Source organism: Schistocerca serialis, chromosome 8 (genome assembly GCF_023864345.2).
Source record: "Schistocerca serialis cubense isolate TAMUIC-IGC-003099 chromosome 8, iqSchSeri2.2, whole genome shotgun sequence".
Classification (NCBI taxonomy): Eukaryota; Metazoa; Arthropoda; class Insecta; order Orthoptera; family Acrididae; genus Schistocerca; species Schistocerca serialis.
The window spans coordinates 224,874,124-224,888,138 of record NC_064645.1 but is presented as its reverse complement, the minus strand read 5'-3'; the positions used below and the strand labels follow the sequence as shown (position 1 = coordinate 224,888,138).

Sequence of the window (14,015 nt, the reverse complement as noted above, 5' to 3'; positions counted from 1 at the left end):
CTTCATGGAGACGGTTGCGAATGGTCCTCGCCGATACCCCAGGAGCAACAGTGTCCCTAATTTGCTGGGAAGTGGCGGTGCGGTCCCCTACGGCACTGCGTAGGATCCTACGGTCTTTGCGTGCATCCGTGCGTCGCTGCGGTCCGGTCCCAGGTCGACGGGCACGTGCGCCTTCCGCCGACCACTGGCGACAACATCGATGTACTGTGGAGACCTCACGCCCCACGTGTTGAGCAATTCGGCGGTACGTCCACCCGGCCTCCCGCATGCCCACTATATGCCCTCGCTCAAAGTCCGTCAACTGCACATACGGTTCACGTCCACGCTGTCGCGGCATGCTACCAGTGTTAAAGACTGCGATGGAGCTCCGTATGCCACGGCAAACTGGCTGACACTGACGGCAGCGGTGCACAAATGCTGCGCAGCTAGCGCCATTCGACGGCCAACACCGCGGTTCGTGGTGTGTCCGCTGTGCCGTGCGTGTGATCATTGCTTGTACAGCCCTCTCGCAGTGTCCGGAGCAAGTATGGTGGGTCTGACACACCGGTGTCAATGTGTTCTTTTTTCAATTTCCAGGAGTGTATTTCTCTCCTGTTGTTAGTCCCCTATTGTATTTACACCAGCTGTTTTCACCTTTGGGGCACAAACCATGTTGTGGATGCTCATCCGTGGATGCGGTGTGGAAATATAAAGCCCATATAGCTCTCCTCATTTCTTCAAGATTGCCTGTATTTTGCCTGATTGCAAGGCCATAGCAGTTCTGAATGTGGTCTATTATGGAATCAGTCAATCTTCCTCTGCCATCCAAGGTTTTCCCATCATCTAGTTTTTTCCCTTTCATAACTGATTTTAACCTCCTCAGCCTGGCAGCCATTCTCTTCTGCACATGTCCTATACATTCAAGTTTGCTTATATTTACACTGTTCCCATATGGTTTGCTTTCCAAAACTTCTTTGAATGCTTTAGAGTCACCATCTCCCAGATATTTGACATAGCGAACATTATACCACTGTGAAGAGCGATGAAAAATTTTCTTCACCCCAGCAACCTCCATGCCACCACTACTACCATAATAATTAGCAATACAGTCATCACTGTGTTCATTTTTCAGCCTGCCTGTGCACCTACAGTATTTAGACATTATTGCAACATCAATAACCTTGCCAGTATCAACACTAGTTGCTGTTACAACACCATTGTTGGAGGTGTGGCCCCTTTTCTGCCACGTGCCATCAAACGCCACTGTGAGGTCACGACTGCCGTCATTTTCTTCCACTGCTTCTTCCACAGCAACCTGCATTGACTTCTGTGCTACATCTTCAACTGCAGATCCTAGTACATAATTGTAAGCTTCAAACTTTGAAGGTGCACTTGGAAGATTTAGAACACCACATAGCATATCACCAGCTGCTTTGCCCTTACCAATTGCTCGCAATCCATAAACTAACCTAATATTTACACTATAAAGTTCAGTTTTCTTGTATCCATTATTTACAGTTACTGAAACCGAACTTGGAAACTTACAGCTGTATTTACAAACACTGCTTATTAAATTAAACTGGGCAGCCAGGCCAACATGGGATTCTACTTTCAGAGAAACGTTTCCATGACATTTTTTGCAGCACAAACTGTTTTCAAGAGCTTCACACAATATATTCGTATCAATGAGTTCAAAAACTTCATTCCCTCTATCAAGTAAATTATATTTCTCTTCCAAATCTCTTAGTTTTTTATGAGAAGCACTGTTTTCATTTGGTGTAAGTTCGTTCGGCAAATCAGTAATAAGTGGATTCACATTTTCCAACAGTGATGATGATGAACTGCTTTGCATTGCTAATGAATCATTATTTCTTTTCTTTTGCCAGTTCACACGCTTTTTAAATACTTTTGCTTTAGCTCTAGGCATTTTCACTGCGAAAAATGAAGCACTAAATACGAAATAACTCAACAACAACTACTTTCTTATATCACACTGTTTACAAAACAGTCCCGCCACAAAGTCAAAGAGTAACTTGAGGAAACCAGAGAGAAACATTTTCGGGCAACTAGTGTATAAATAGTCGCTGGAAACCGGGATATTTGAATTCATGTCACTTTAAAGGTACTGCCAAAACGTTCATGGTCAGCCACGAGAGACGTATATAACTAAAGCGCAATACCCGATCTCACAAATATATAAAAATAAAATAGTTATAATTGTAGTAGAGCTATGTATGATACGTCATTTTAAAGAGGAAACATGGCAGAATATAATACGCCAATAAAAAAAAATTCGATTTTTTAACCCAAAATCCGATTCCGTATCCCCTTAAGCCATTGAAATGAAATACTAAATTTGTCATCCACCATCTGCTTCTGTGCTGTAATAAACTTTCCTTCTAAAATATTATGAAAAGGAAAGCTGTTAGTCACCATGTAGCAGAGATTCTGAGTTACAGACAGGCAGAACAAAAAGACTGTCACAAGTAAAGCTTTTGGCCATTAAGGCCTTTGACACACACACACACACACCACTGCGTGTGTGTGTGTGGGGGGGGGGGGGGGGATCTGTTGTTGATGATGGCCGAAAGCTTTTGGCGGTCTTTTTGTTCTGCCTATCTGCGACGCAGCGTCTCTGCTATATGGTGAGTAGCTACATTCCTTTCCATAATATTGTTACATCCATCCTGGATTTTTCATTGTTTGATTTCTTCTCCTACATATATTCGGCATCTAGTATTAAGTGTTTTGCATGTGCACACTAATAACCTCCTGAGTTTACCCAGCTACTGTCAATTCCACTGGCACATGAGATGTTACCAAATGCTTAGTAGAATGTTGGTAATGGTCTTCCTTGTGGCTGGAATTTTCCTTATACTTCTTTCTTTGCCTAACATTTGTGATAGCTCCACATCTATTATGGTCCTCAGAACAGAGCTGCAAAAAGTGGTTTTAGGATATTGCAGTGACAAACATGGGTGGTTAATCTAATCACTTGTAGCTGTCACTATTTTCCATCTTAATAAATGCATAGCATGAATGTCAGTGTGCTGACTTTTTTTTCCTCTGAATGGAACTGTGCGCACACACACAACTTCTTTCAATTGACTTAATAACTCCCCTGTTTGTATGGTGCTATGTGTGTCATTGAAAGAATCTTTAATATAGTGCCACATTTATAGTAGAGACATGACGATTTCTAAATCAAACCCATAAGATAATGGTTGGTTATGTAAAATCACTGTGTGTGTGTGTGGGGGGGGGGGGGGGGTCCTCTCCCCCCTCCCCCCCAAAGTTCTCTTCTTCCTACATACAACAGTGATATGCTGATGATCCATCTTCCATCTCATTTCATGATGTGAGTTTTGTTCAGTACTTGAAATGACTCCATTATGGAAAGACAACTCAATTCCTGCAGAGAAATAGGTTTGTCAGCTAACGTCAATAATGCTAAACAAATTTTCTTTCCCCGTTACAAATGTTACTAATGCCCATGGCCTTGCCACAGTGGATACACTATTTCTCACACGGTCATCTAAGTTGAGAAACATTGGTTCAGGTTACACATACATTGCCGAACTTACGTCCAATTGATACTTGGGTTGAGCCTGACATTTCTATTATTATTAACAAAATTATCTCAATGACTTGGTAAAAATTTTGCATGTACCTTAACTGTAAATTATACTGTAATACGGTGACTGATAATCTTTGCGTGGTACCTTAATGAACTGTTATATTACTTACGAAACTTAAAAAGAGTGAATTATATACACTAAAGACCACTACTTTGGACAACTGTGCTAGTGCAAAGGAAGTTTCTACCTTTGGTGGATGAAAGCCCTAAACCATTTGTTAGGGACAATACTTGAGCTCAAAACACTTCTCCTGCTCATGTCCATTACCACATACATCTAAAAAATATATTTTGTTGGGTGTTAACTTCGTGTTATGGTCTACATAAGTGGGAAACGTTGTTGTGGTGGTGGTGGTGGTGGTGGTGGTGGTGGTGGTGGTGGTGGTGGTGGTCTTCACTCCTGAGACTAGTTTGATGCAGCTCTCCATGCAACTCTATCCTGTGCAAGCTTCTTCATCTCCCAGTACTTACTGCAACCTACATCCTTCTGAATCTGCTTAATGTATTCATCTCTTGGTCTCCCTCTACGATTCTTACCCTCCACACTGCCCTCCAATGCTAAATTTGTGATCCCTTGATGCCTCAGAACATGTCCTACCAACCGATCCCGTCTTCTGGTCAAGTTGTGCCACAAACTTCTCTTCTCCCCAATGCTATTCAATACTTCCTCATTAGTTATGTGATCTACCCATCTAATCTTCAGCATTCTTCTGTAGCACCACATTTCAAAAGCTTCTATTCTCTTCTTGTCCAAACTATTTATCGTCCATGTTTCACTTCCATACATGGCTACACTCCATACAAATACTTTCAAAAATGACTTCCTGACACTTAAATCTATACTCCATGTTAACAAATTTCTGTTCTTCAGAAACGCTTTCCTTGCCATTGCCAGTCTACATTTTATATCCTCTCTACTTCGACCATCATCAGTTATTTTGCTCCCCAAATAGCAAGTCTCCTTTAATACTGTAAGTGTGTCATTTTCTAATCTAATTCCCTCAGCATCACCCGACTTACCGTATTTACTCGAATCGAAGCTGCACTTTTTTCCGGTTTTTGTAATCCAAAAACCACCTGCGGCTTAGAATAGAGTGCAAAGTAAGCGGAAGTTCTGAAAAATGTTGGTAGGTGCCGCCACAAATAACTTCTGCCGTCGAATATATGTAGCGCTACACAGGCATGCTTTGCAGGCGCAAAGATAAATACTTGCGCCAAAACCTCTGCGTCAGTAAATAAATTAAAAAAAAAAAAAGTGGAAGACTAGCTTTTCTTCCTCCGCCCCGAGTTTCGACCACTGCATTTTCATACATTATCCATCGAAGTAAATACAAATTCCGTATTGTTCATCTTTGAATGTTGCAGCGTTTCAATGTACTATGAAAATCCGACTGGCAAGACTGTTACGGATGTTTGTCAATATGGCCAACTCTACGTTCTGAATTTTTTCCTACCTGTGAGAAGAGATGGTTGCTAATAGGAACTTTTATGAATTGTGAATCACATGCAGTATTCTCTTCACCATAAGAATAATACGAATATAAACATTTTCCACGTATTCTTTCGTGTTTGCTGCTATCTCATTTAAATTCCGTCTGCCTAATAAACTACAAAACTAGAGTGATTCAACAGCAAACGCAGAAGAATATACATATCATGTCATGTTTATATTCGTATTATTCTTACGAGTAATAGTGATGATGGTCAGAAATGAAGCACTGCAATTGACTAGATTTTTAAATCTAAGATGACTCTAATTTCTGTGCAGAATGTAAAGTACTAAAGAGGCGTCTGCAAAGACTTTCAAACGGAGAAAAATTTTTGCTAAACTCTCGTTCAGAACATCTTCTATCATACGCAGTCTATTATTTGGTTCATGTTGATCATTATCAAAGAAAACAGCAGTGTATTATCAAAGAAAACAGCAGTGTAAGTAACAACAAATAGCAGTATCTTGCCATTGTTTCGCTAATGACACGATTCCTCTCTCTCTCTCTCTCTCTCTCTCTCTCTCTCTCTCTCTCTCTCTCTCTCTCTTTGGTTTTTTTATTTTTTATTTTTTTTTTTAATTGTAAGCTGCGGTAGCACGCACAAAAGCAAGCCGTGCCGCGAGCAGCGACAGACCGTAAACACTCATTATCAGAATGCGACAAACAATGCATGACACAGTACAGTAATACATCTTCATCTTAGAGTGACGTAAACACCTATAACAATAGAGCGGCACTTATCAGATCAGAGAAAAATAAGCAATCAATTCAAACCAGACGAAGTACGTGAAAAAGGAAGGGTACCCATTTAAATACGGACGGAGTGCCTGACACAAAGCAATGGCTACCTGGTAAAGCTTAACTGCTAAGCCTACGTCTCGAACCAAACTACTGTAGCTGTATCGTCATTCATTCGACCTAAATTGTGTCTCATATTACAATGGACCAACTTTGTTTAGATTTGGAGGTGCGGCCTAAAACCCTTCTCTCCCCTCGAATTGAGAGTCTCAAATTTCAGGTGCGGCTTAGATTCGGGAAAATTTTTTTCCTTGATTTAGAGTCTCATTTTTCAGGTGCGGCTTAGATTAGAGTAAATACGGTAATTCGACTACATTCCATTATCCTCGTTTTGCTTTTGTTGATGTTCATCTTATATCCTCCTCTCAAGACACTATCCATTCCGTTCAACTGCTCTTCCAAGTCCTTTGCTGTCTCTGACAGAATTACAATGTCATCGGCGAACCTCAAAGTTTTTATTTCTTCTCCATGGATTTTAATACCTACTCCAAATTTTTCTTTTGTTTCCTTTACTGCTTGCTCAATATACAGATTGAACAACATCGGGGAGAGGCTACAACCCTGTCTTACTCCCTTCCCAACCACTGCTTCCCTTTCATGTCCCTCGACTCTTCTAACTGCCATCTGGTTTCTGTACAAATTGTAAATAGCCTTTCGCTCTCTGTATTTTACCCCTGCCACCTTCAGATTTTGAAAGAGTATTTCAGTCAACATTGTCAAAAGCTTTTTCTGAGTCTACAAATGCTAGAAACGTAGGTTTGCCTTTCCTAATCTTTCTTCTAAGATAAGTCGTAAGGTCAGTATTGCCTCACGTGTTCCAATATTTCTACGGAATCCAAACTGATCTTCCCCAAGGTTGGCTTCTACTAGTTTTTCCATTCGTCTGTAAGGAATTCGCGTTAGTATTTTGCAGCTGTGGCTTATTAAACTGATTGTTCAGTAATTTTCATATCTGTCAACACCTGCTTTCTTTGGGATTGGAATTATTATATTCTTCTTGAAGTCTGAGGGTATTTCGCCTGTCTTGTACATCTTGCTGACCAGATGGTAGTTTTTTGTCAGGATAGGTTCTCCCAAGGCTGTCAGCAGTTCTAAAAGAATGTTGTCTACTCCCGGGGCCTTGTTTTGACTTAGGTCTTTCAGTGCTCTGTCAAACTCTTCACGCAGTATTATATCTCCCATTTCATCTTCATCTACATTCTCTTCCATTTCCAGAGTATTGTCCTCAAGTACGTCGCCCTTGTATAGACCCTTTGTATACTCCTTCCACCTATCTGCTTTCCCTTCTTTGCTCAGAACTGGGTTTCCATCTGAGCTCTTGATATTCATACAAGTGGTTCACTCTTCTCCAAAGGTCTCTTTAATTTTCCTGTAGGCAGTATCTATCTTACCCCTAGTGAGATAAGCCTCTACATCCTTAAATTTGTCCTCTAGCCATCCCTGTTTAGCCATTTTGCACTTCCTGTCGATCTCATTACACTATTCAAAAGTTTTTGTTTGGGTTTTTTAGAAACTCGTATTATGGCAAATTAGTACTGAAGGCAGACATTTGTGGAATCAGTGAGCATGACTCAGTAATTTACAATATTTGTTTATTTAGCAAGTTAAATATAGAAACAATTTAATTGTAAAATATCAGTAAGTAAATGTTTCATAAGCATATTATTTTAGCATACATGGGCTATCGTTTAGTAATGACAAATTGAATAATTTTATCAATAGAGCTCCGACCTGCTTTCTTCATTCTAAATCTGACTGGTGATGGCTCTCACTTAAAACTCCAAAAGACCGGATTGTTCCTGAAGACTGAGTAGAGACAGCTAAGTAACTCAACTGATGTGAACTAAGAGACCATGTAAGTTATACACACGGCAAATAGTGCAGTTGGCAGTGTCATATTTACCGGCACCGTCCAGTGTTAAAGTAATCAAAGCCTTCCAATATAGTGTCACTTTTCCCTTCGTACTTGATGAAGTCAAGTTTTAATCCAACTGGAACTGCACAAACAGAACGTCTTTCTGAGGCCGCAATAATTGGGGTTTCTGCGTAATTGTGTTGCCCCAGAAAGGAACTACCTATTCATCACCTGTTTGGTAGGATTTAGTATGCAGCCTATTCGGACAGTATTTAGTAGACAATGAATCTCGCAATATTTATTTTTCAATATCTTATCAATGTCTACAACTAGTTTAAATGTACTGGTACTTCTGTTTGCAAAAGGCTGCACCCTTGACATTTTTCTCTGCTACTTCTGTCACTCCTGTTCCCAAAGCCTGACTGATTACTAGAGGAGGACAGAGACTAAAATAAGAGAATATTTTCTTAAATCTGTTCCTTATGACAGTCTTTTTTCACTGGCAAAGTGTTTCTTCAAATGCTGTTGGCAGTGTTAATACATCAAATGCATCTGTATGGTGGTAAATGGGAACACGTAACAGATGTTTTAGTCACAGTATCTGAAACAGTAATACGTGAATCACCACCACTTTAAACTCCTGGTGCTAAAACAATATCTTCATTGTATTCACTGCTGGATTTGTCTTTTGGTGCTGATATTTCTCCTTGAAACTCTCTAAAGGTCTCGCCAACTCTTCAAAGGATCTGTGCATCTGACGCTCACGGAAAAATACTTTATTAATTTAAACAGAATAGGAATCTCTAATAATTATTACATAAAAATAAATATCACTTCTATTCCGTAATAATGATTAACTATCACTGAATAGTTTTTGGAACACAATTACTTGTGTGCATAGTAATAAAGTGTCAGTTGTCATTGTATCAGACACAAATGTACAGATTCTTTTGTAGTCAAGTGAGAAATATTAATTTGTGGTATTAAATTTGTCACATTCAGCAGAAGTATTCTTCACAAATATTTCATTGATTATAATAATATACATGGTAAATACATTCACACAAATAGGTACTTCTAATATCGTGACATCGGTTTGTCTGCTTTATGTTGCACGCACTCAGGAAACGGAGCTTAGAATCACCAGTTTGTGCTCCAGACAGTTGAAACTTGCATTAATCCTTATAGTCCTCTGGCATTACAACGAAGCTGCGTCTATACAAAGTTTACTAGTTTCATGTGTGTGTATACGACACGTGGAATTTGAGGTGGTATAGATATCTAATCTCTGCATACTCTTCAACAATGAAGCATGCCTAAGAGAATGTGTGTATGGAACAGTCACATGCCCATCTATGTGGAACAAGAAATAAGGAATTGTTGGACATTACTTGTACTAAAAGAGTGTCTTTTTACAAAAGCCATTAAGTCGTACATTGTGAAATGTAATTATATATTACTAACCCTTTCGGTGCTGTCGATTTGTGTACACGCGCTGCTTGGATTATCCTGCATGTGTGTCCTGAGCTGCTGACCTCACTGCTGCGAACGATTTACGTAAATATCTCACTTAATAAAAAACGTTCAGTATTTATCATACAACATATGTAACGTACTGCATGCTGTTATTTGCAGAAAGTCTCATACATTAGCTGAGTGATGAGTGCATTAGGCTGCCATGCAGTGGGCCTGGGTTTGATTAGCAGTTGGGTCAGAAATTTTCTCTACTATGGGACTGGGTATTGTGTTGTCCCCATTTCACCATAGATATGCAGGTCGTCCAATGTGACGTTAGCTGGAAAGACTTGCAAATTGGCAGCCAAACTTAGCCAAGTCGAGTCTCCCCGCCATCAATGCTATACAATATTTTTTTTTTTTTTTATTTATTTATTTTTTTTTTTTCAGTGCTTTAGAAGCTACTGTGCTCTGATAGGTGGAATTGGTATTTATACTTTCTTAATACAAAAATGTATGGTGTACATGGTGCTGCACATCAGATCTTATCAAATAAAGAGCTGGGAAGTTCTATGCCACTGTATAAAACCTTTACCATTCAAAGGATTTATATTTTACAATGCCGAAGTACAGTATATGGTCACTTGACTCTCACAAAATGCACTTTACCCATGAAAAAGTGTTCTTTTGTATGGGAATTCTGGGAATTATTTTTTATTGGCTGCGTGTAGAAACTGTGTTTAATTTGATGCAGTGCAGTTTGTATGACGGGTAATGAAATTCAGTTCTTTATTTAGTGAAAATATGACTGTAAGATATCAAAAGAAATTCACCAAATTGTTTTTGAAAAATTGGATGACAAGTAATAAAGCCATAACTAAAGTCACCCTTACCACGGGATGTAGAGAGCACATTTGTAGCAGTGGGAGAGTTAATGACTGGGAAAACCATTTGTAACACGCTATTGTAAGTTGTGTAACATTTTATTATAAAATTAACAAATTATAAGTGTAAGGTTTTGTAAATGTTTACTTGTCAATATTTGAATTTGTCAAATAACCTTCCATTAGGAAAGTTTAATCCGGTCGATGACTGAGATAAGAATCTCAAAATGGTAGAGCAACAGTCAGTCGTTCCATTTCTAGCTTTGTTAAAGTAGATACCTAAATTTTGGCTAGTAGCTAATTAAAATTCTGAATCTGCTTTAATAAAGCTAGAATGGAAATGATGACTGATTGCTTCTATAATTTCGAAATTTCGATCTGTATTGGTAAAAGATGTTCCACATAAAACTGGTACACCTCACACCCAAGATCAAAGATTAAAGTAATTACACACACACAGTAATTCTGCAGACATGTTGTTAATTTCTATAGTAATGTTCCAATTACAATCATCTATTGTGCGAAGATTGTCGGCACATAATTTGCTTTTTAGTCTACCCCATAAGTAAAACTCACATAATTGGGCCGTGGGGCCAGAGGCCTCTGCTGACAAGTTTTGACTACAGGGAACATGTTGTGGGCCGTACTGTGGTTGGTATGTGTGAGCAGTTACTACACCTTCATGGAATACTGCAAAAAGCTGCTCTGCATTTGTTAATTGCACATGGATTCAAAGATATCTAGATATCAGGCATTGTTAAGGGGTAATTGGAAAAATATGGGGCCAATAGTATGCATGCCACACAGTGCACATCAAACATGTGTCTTCTCTGAGAGGAGAGAGTCTTCATACAGAATATTAGGGTTGCACTGCGACCAGTACCTGCAATTCTTGGGACATGAAATAAAGCTAGCATGCTCTCTGTCTCGCTCGTGCACACCCCCACCCCACCCCACCTGCACCACCCTCACATGTCTACTCTTGCCTGACATTTGCACAATATACTTATAATTTCATATCTTTTATTACACAATGTAAGAGGTACACCAACCTGCCTGATAACCTTATCACCAACTTCTGGGCACTTCTCGAAACGTCCACAGGAATTCTGTCTGCAGTTTTAGGAGTCCTCACTGTCGGTCCCCTATTCCTCTGCACAGTCTGAACAATCCCGACAGCCGTACATTTCTTGTACGGATCTCGAATAGTGCTGGTTGTGGGGTGTTTCCTACCAGGTTACTTTGCTTGAAGCATTTCTTGACATGTCTTCATGGAGGCTGTCTTTATGTAACCCTCAACAATATCAGATTGCTGTTCTACTACAAATGGCCCCATTTCAGCAACAACTTGATAACATGAACCTCTCACACTTAAGCACAAACACATACTCGTTCAACATTCAGATAAAATGCAGTGTACCCAACTCTAGAGACAGTGTTGCCACTTCACACGCAATTTAACTAGAGATGATTAACTGGTAAAAGAGGTGTACTGGTTTCATGTGGGATACCATCTGTTACCTGAATTTGAATGTATAGAATATGCTCAAGTGCTTAATTCTAATAATGTTTATCTTTCCTGTAGAACCAGACCACGGAATGAATGCTTGGGAAGCACAGAAATATTTCAAGCAGCTAATAGCAGGTGTGGTAAGTTCTTTTTGCATTTATGAGTTTAGTGACTGACTATGAACAGGCACTTAGTGTCAGGGGTCCAAATGTGGTAGGAAGGGGAGAAAAGATGAAAAAGCTACTGCATTACTCAGTCTAGACATGGGCTCATTTAAAAATCGCCCAAAATAATTGTGTTGCCCTCATGTCACAGAAGTTTCTGAAAACTTAATGGAAGAAAGTAAATAATGAAAAGGGATTAAAATATTTTTGCTTGTTAGCTTGTAATTTTGGAAATTGGTTCATTTCACAAATTGATGTCAGTAGGAAAGGTGGGCAAAAAGTAAAGGACTGTTAAATCTTTTTATTTGTTAATTAGTTTTATTCAACTTGGGGTCAGTGGAAAGCTAAACAAATCAATTATACTATAAAATTATTAAAATTTTGGAATTATGCATACAAATATTTACAAATCCATAATAGTCATTTCTCAAGATTGTTGCCATTGTTTGTTATACATACAGAAAAGAAAAGTTGGTAAAAATAGTCTCCATCACACTGTCATTTATTAAAGAAATGAGTGGTTTTGGCCTCTAGTTGTAGGCCATCTTCAGGTGGTACTCAATCTGGGTGGTGGTGGTGGTGGTGGTGGTGGTGGTGGTGGTGGTGATTCGAACAGCTGTGCTGACTCCAGTTGCAAAATCAACTGGGTCAGCACAACTGTTAAAGCGTTGTTACTGTCAGCCAGATGGTGCTGTACCGGATGATGGCCAATTATTAGAGGCTAAAATTGCTCACATTTGTAATAAATGATAGTGTGGTAGACTTTTTTCACTAATTTTATCTTAATGAAAGATCACTCTTTCCAATAATGTTATCTGAAATTATGGACACAGATAACTCAGTGTCTGGGAAGAGTACAAAGGTCTGTAGAAAGTGGGTGCCGAATGGAGACACTATCTGATAATGATAAAACAAGAAATGGGAGTCAGTATGAAAATTATAAGAGATCCAGTATTAGCCTAGAAGTCATCAGAGCTTTGAAAGTTGTGTGATCAAACATGAAGGTATAGACCAATTTCTTTCAGAATTTGGCAATGGGGAAGTGACTACTCAAGTTTGTGTGTAGAAAATGATACTGACGAAGTACCACCAGGTTTTTGGATAAATATTGTCCACACAATCCCAAAGATAGCGAGGGCAAATAGTGCAAAAACTAGCATACACTCTGATGAACAGCTCATGCATCAAATTTGTTAACAAGGATAGTGTACAGAAGAAGGGGCTTTTAAAAAAAAAAAAAAAAAAAAAAGTTGAAGTTCGATTGGATGAGAAGTTCGGCTTCGGGAATGGTAAAGGCACCAGAGGAAGTTCTGACATTGTCCTTAATAGTAGAAGCAAGGTTTTTTGAAAGATAAAAGATTTATTGCCATAGATAATGCCCCGTATTGTGCAGAATGGTGCAAACAAGTCTTAGAAAAATCTAATTGATGTGATGGAGGAGGACTGGTAAAACATAAAAATTGAGACCATGAATTACACAAAGGAAAGGAATTGTACAGTCTTCGAAGCAAAATAACACATAATGGACATAAAAAAAGGCAACGTGAAAAGCAGATCACCGGAGGAAAAAAGTTGGCATTCCTGGTGAAAAGAAGTCTCTTATTATCAAACATTGACCTTAATTTTAGGAAGACATTTCTGAGAAAGTGTGTTTGGAGCACAGCATTGTCGGAAAATTGAAAAGGTCGGATAAGTCACAATATAGAACTGTATCTAGAAATTAATTTATTTTTTTTTCCATACAGTTTGTTTTTACATTGTGTACCAGTTTCTTTCAGTTTTGTTCAATCTGTATATTGAGCAAGCACTAAAGGAAACAAAAATTCGGAGTAGGTATTAAAATTCATGGAGAAGAAATAAAAAACTTTGAGGTTCGCCGATGACATTGTAGTTCTGTCAGAGACAGCAAAGGACTTGGAAGAGCAGTTGAATGGAATGGACAGTGTCTTGAAAGGAGGATATAAGATGAACATCAACAAAAGCAAAACAAGGATAATGGAATGTAGTCTAAGTCGGGTGATGCTGAGGAATTAGATTAGGAAATGAGGCACTTAAAGTAGTAAAGGAGTTTTGCTATTTGGGGAGCAAAATAACTGATGATGGTCGAAGTAGAGAGGATATAAAATGTAGGCTGGCAATGGCAAGGAAAGCGTTTCTGAAGAACAGAAATTTGTTAACATGGAGTATAGATTTAAGTGTCAGGAAGTCATTTCTGAAAGTATTTGTATGGAGTGTAGCCATGT

At 38.9% G+C, this 14,015-nt stretch overlaps 1 protein-coding gene across 1 annotated transcript in view; it reads left to right on the top strand.

Moving 5' to 3' along the window:
* Positions 1-14,015, top strand: part of LOC126417183 (serine/threonine-protein kinase grp) — a 92,513-nt gene that overhangs the window by 23,922 nt on the left and 54,576 nt on the right. The window contains exon 5 of the mRNA XM_050085084.1: positions 11,684-11,748. Coding sequence (XP_049941041.1) covers positions 11,684-11,748 — 65 coding nt within the window. The remainder of the gene's footprint in view (positions 1-11,683; positions 11,749-14,015) is intronic.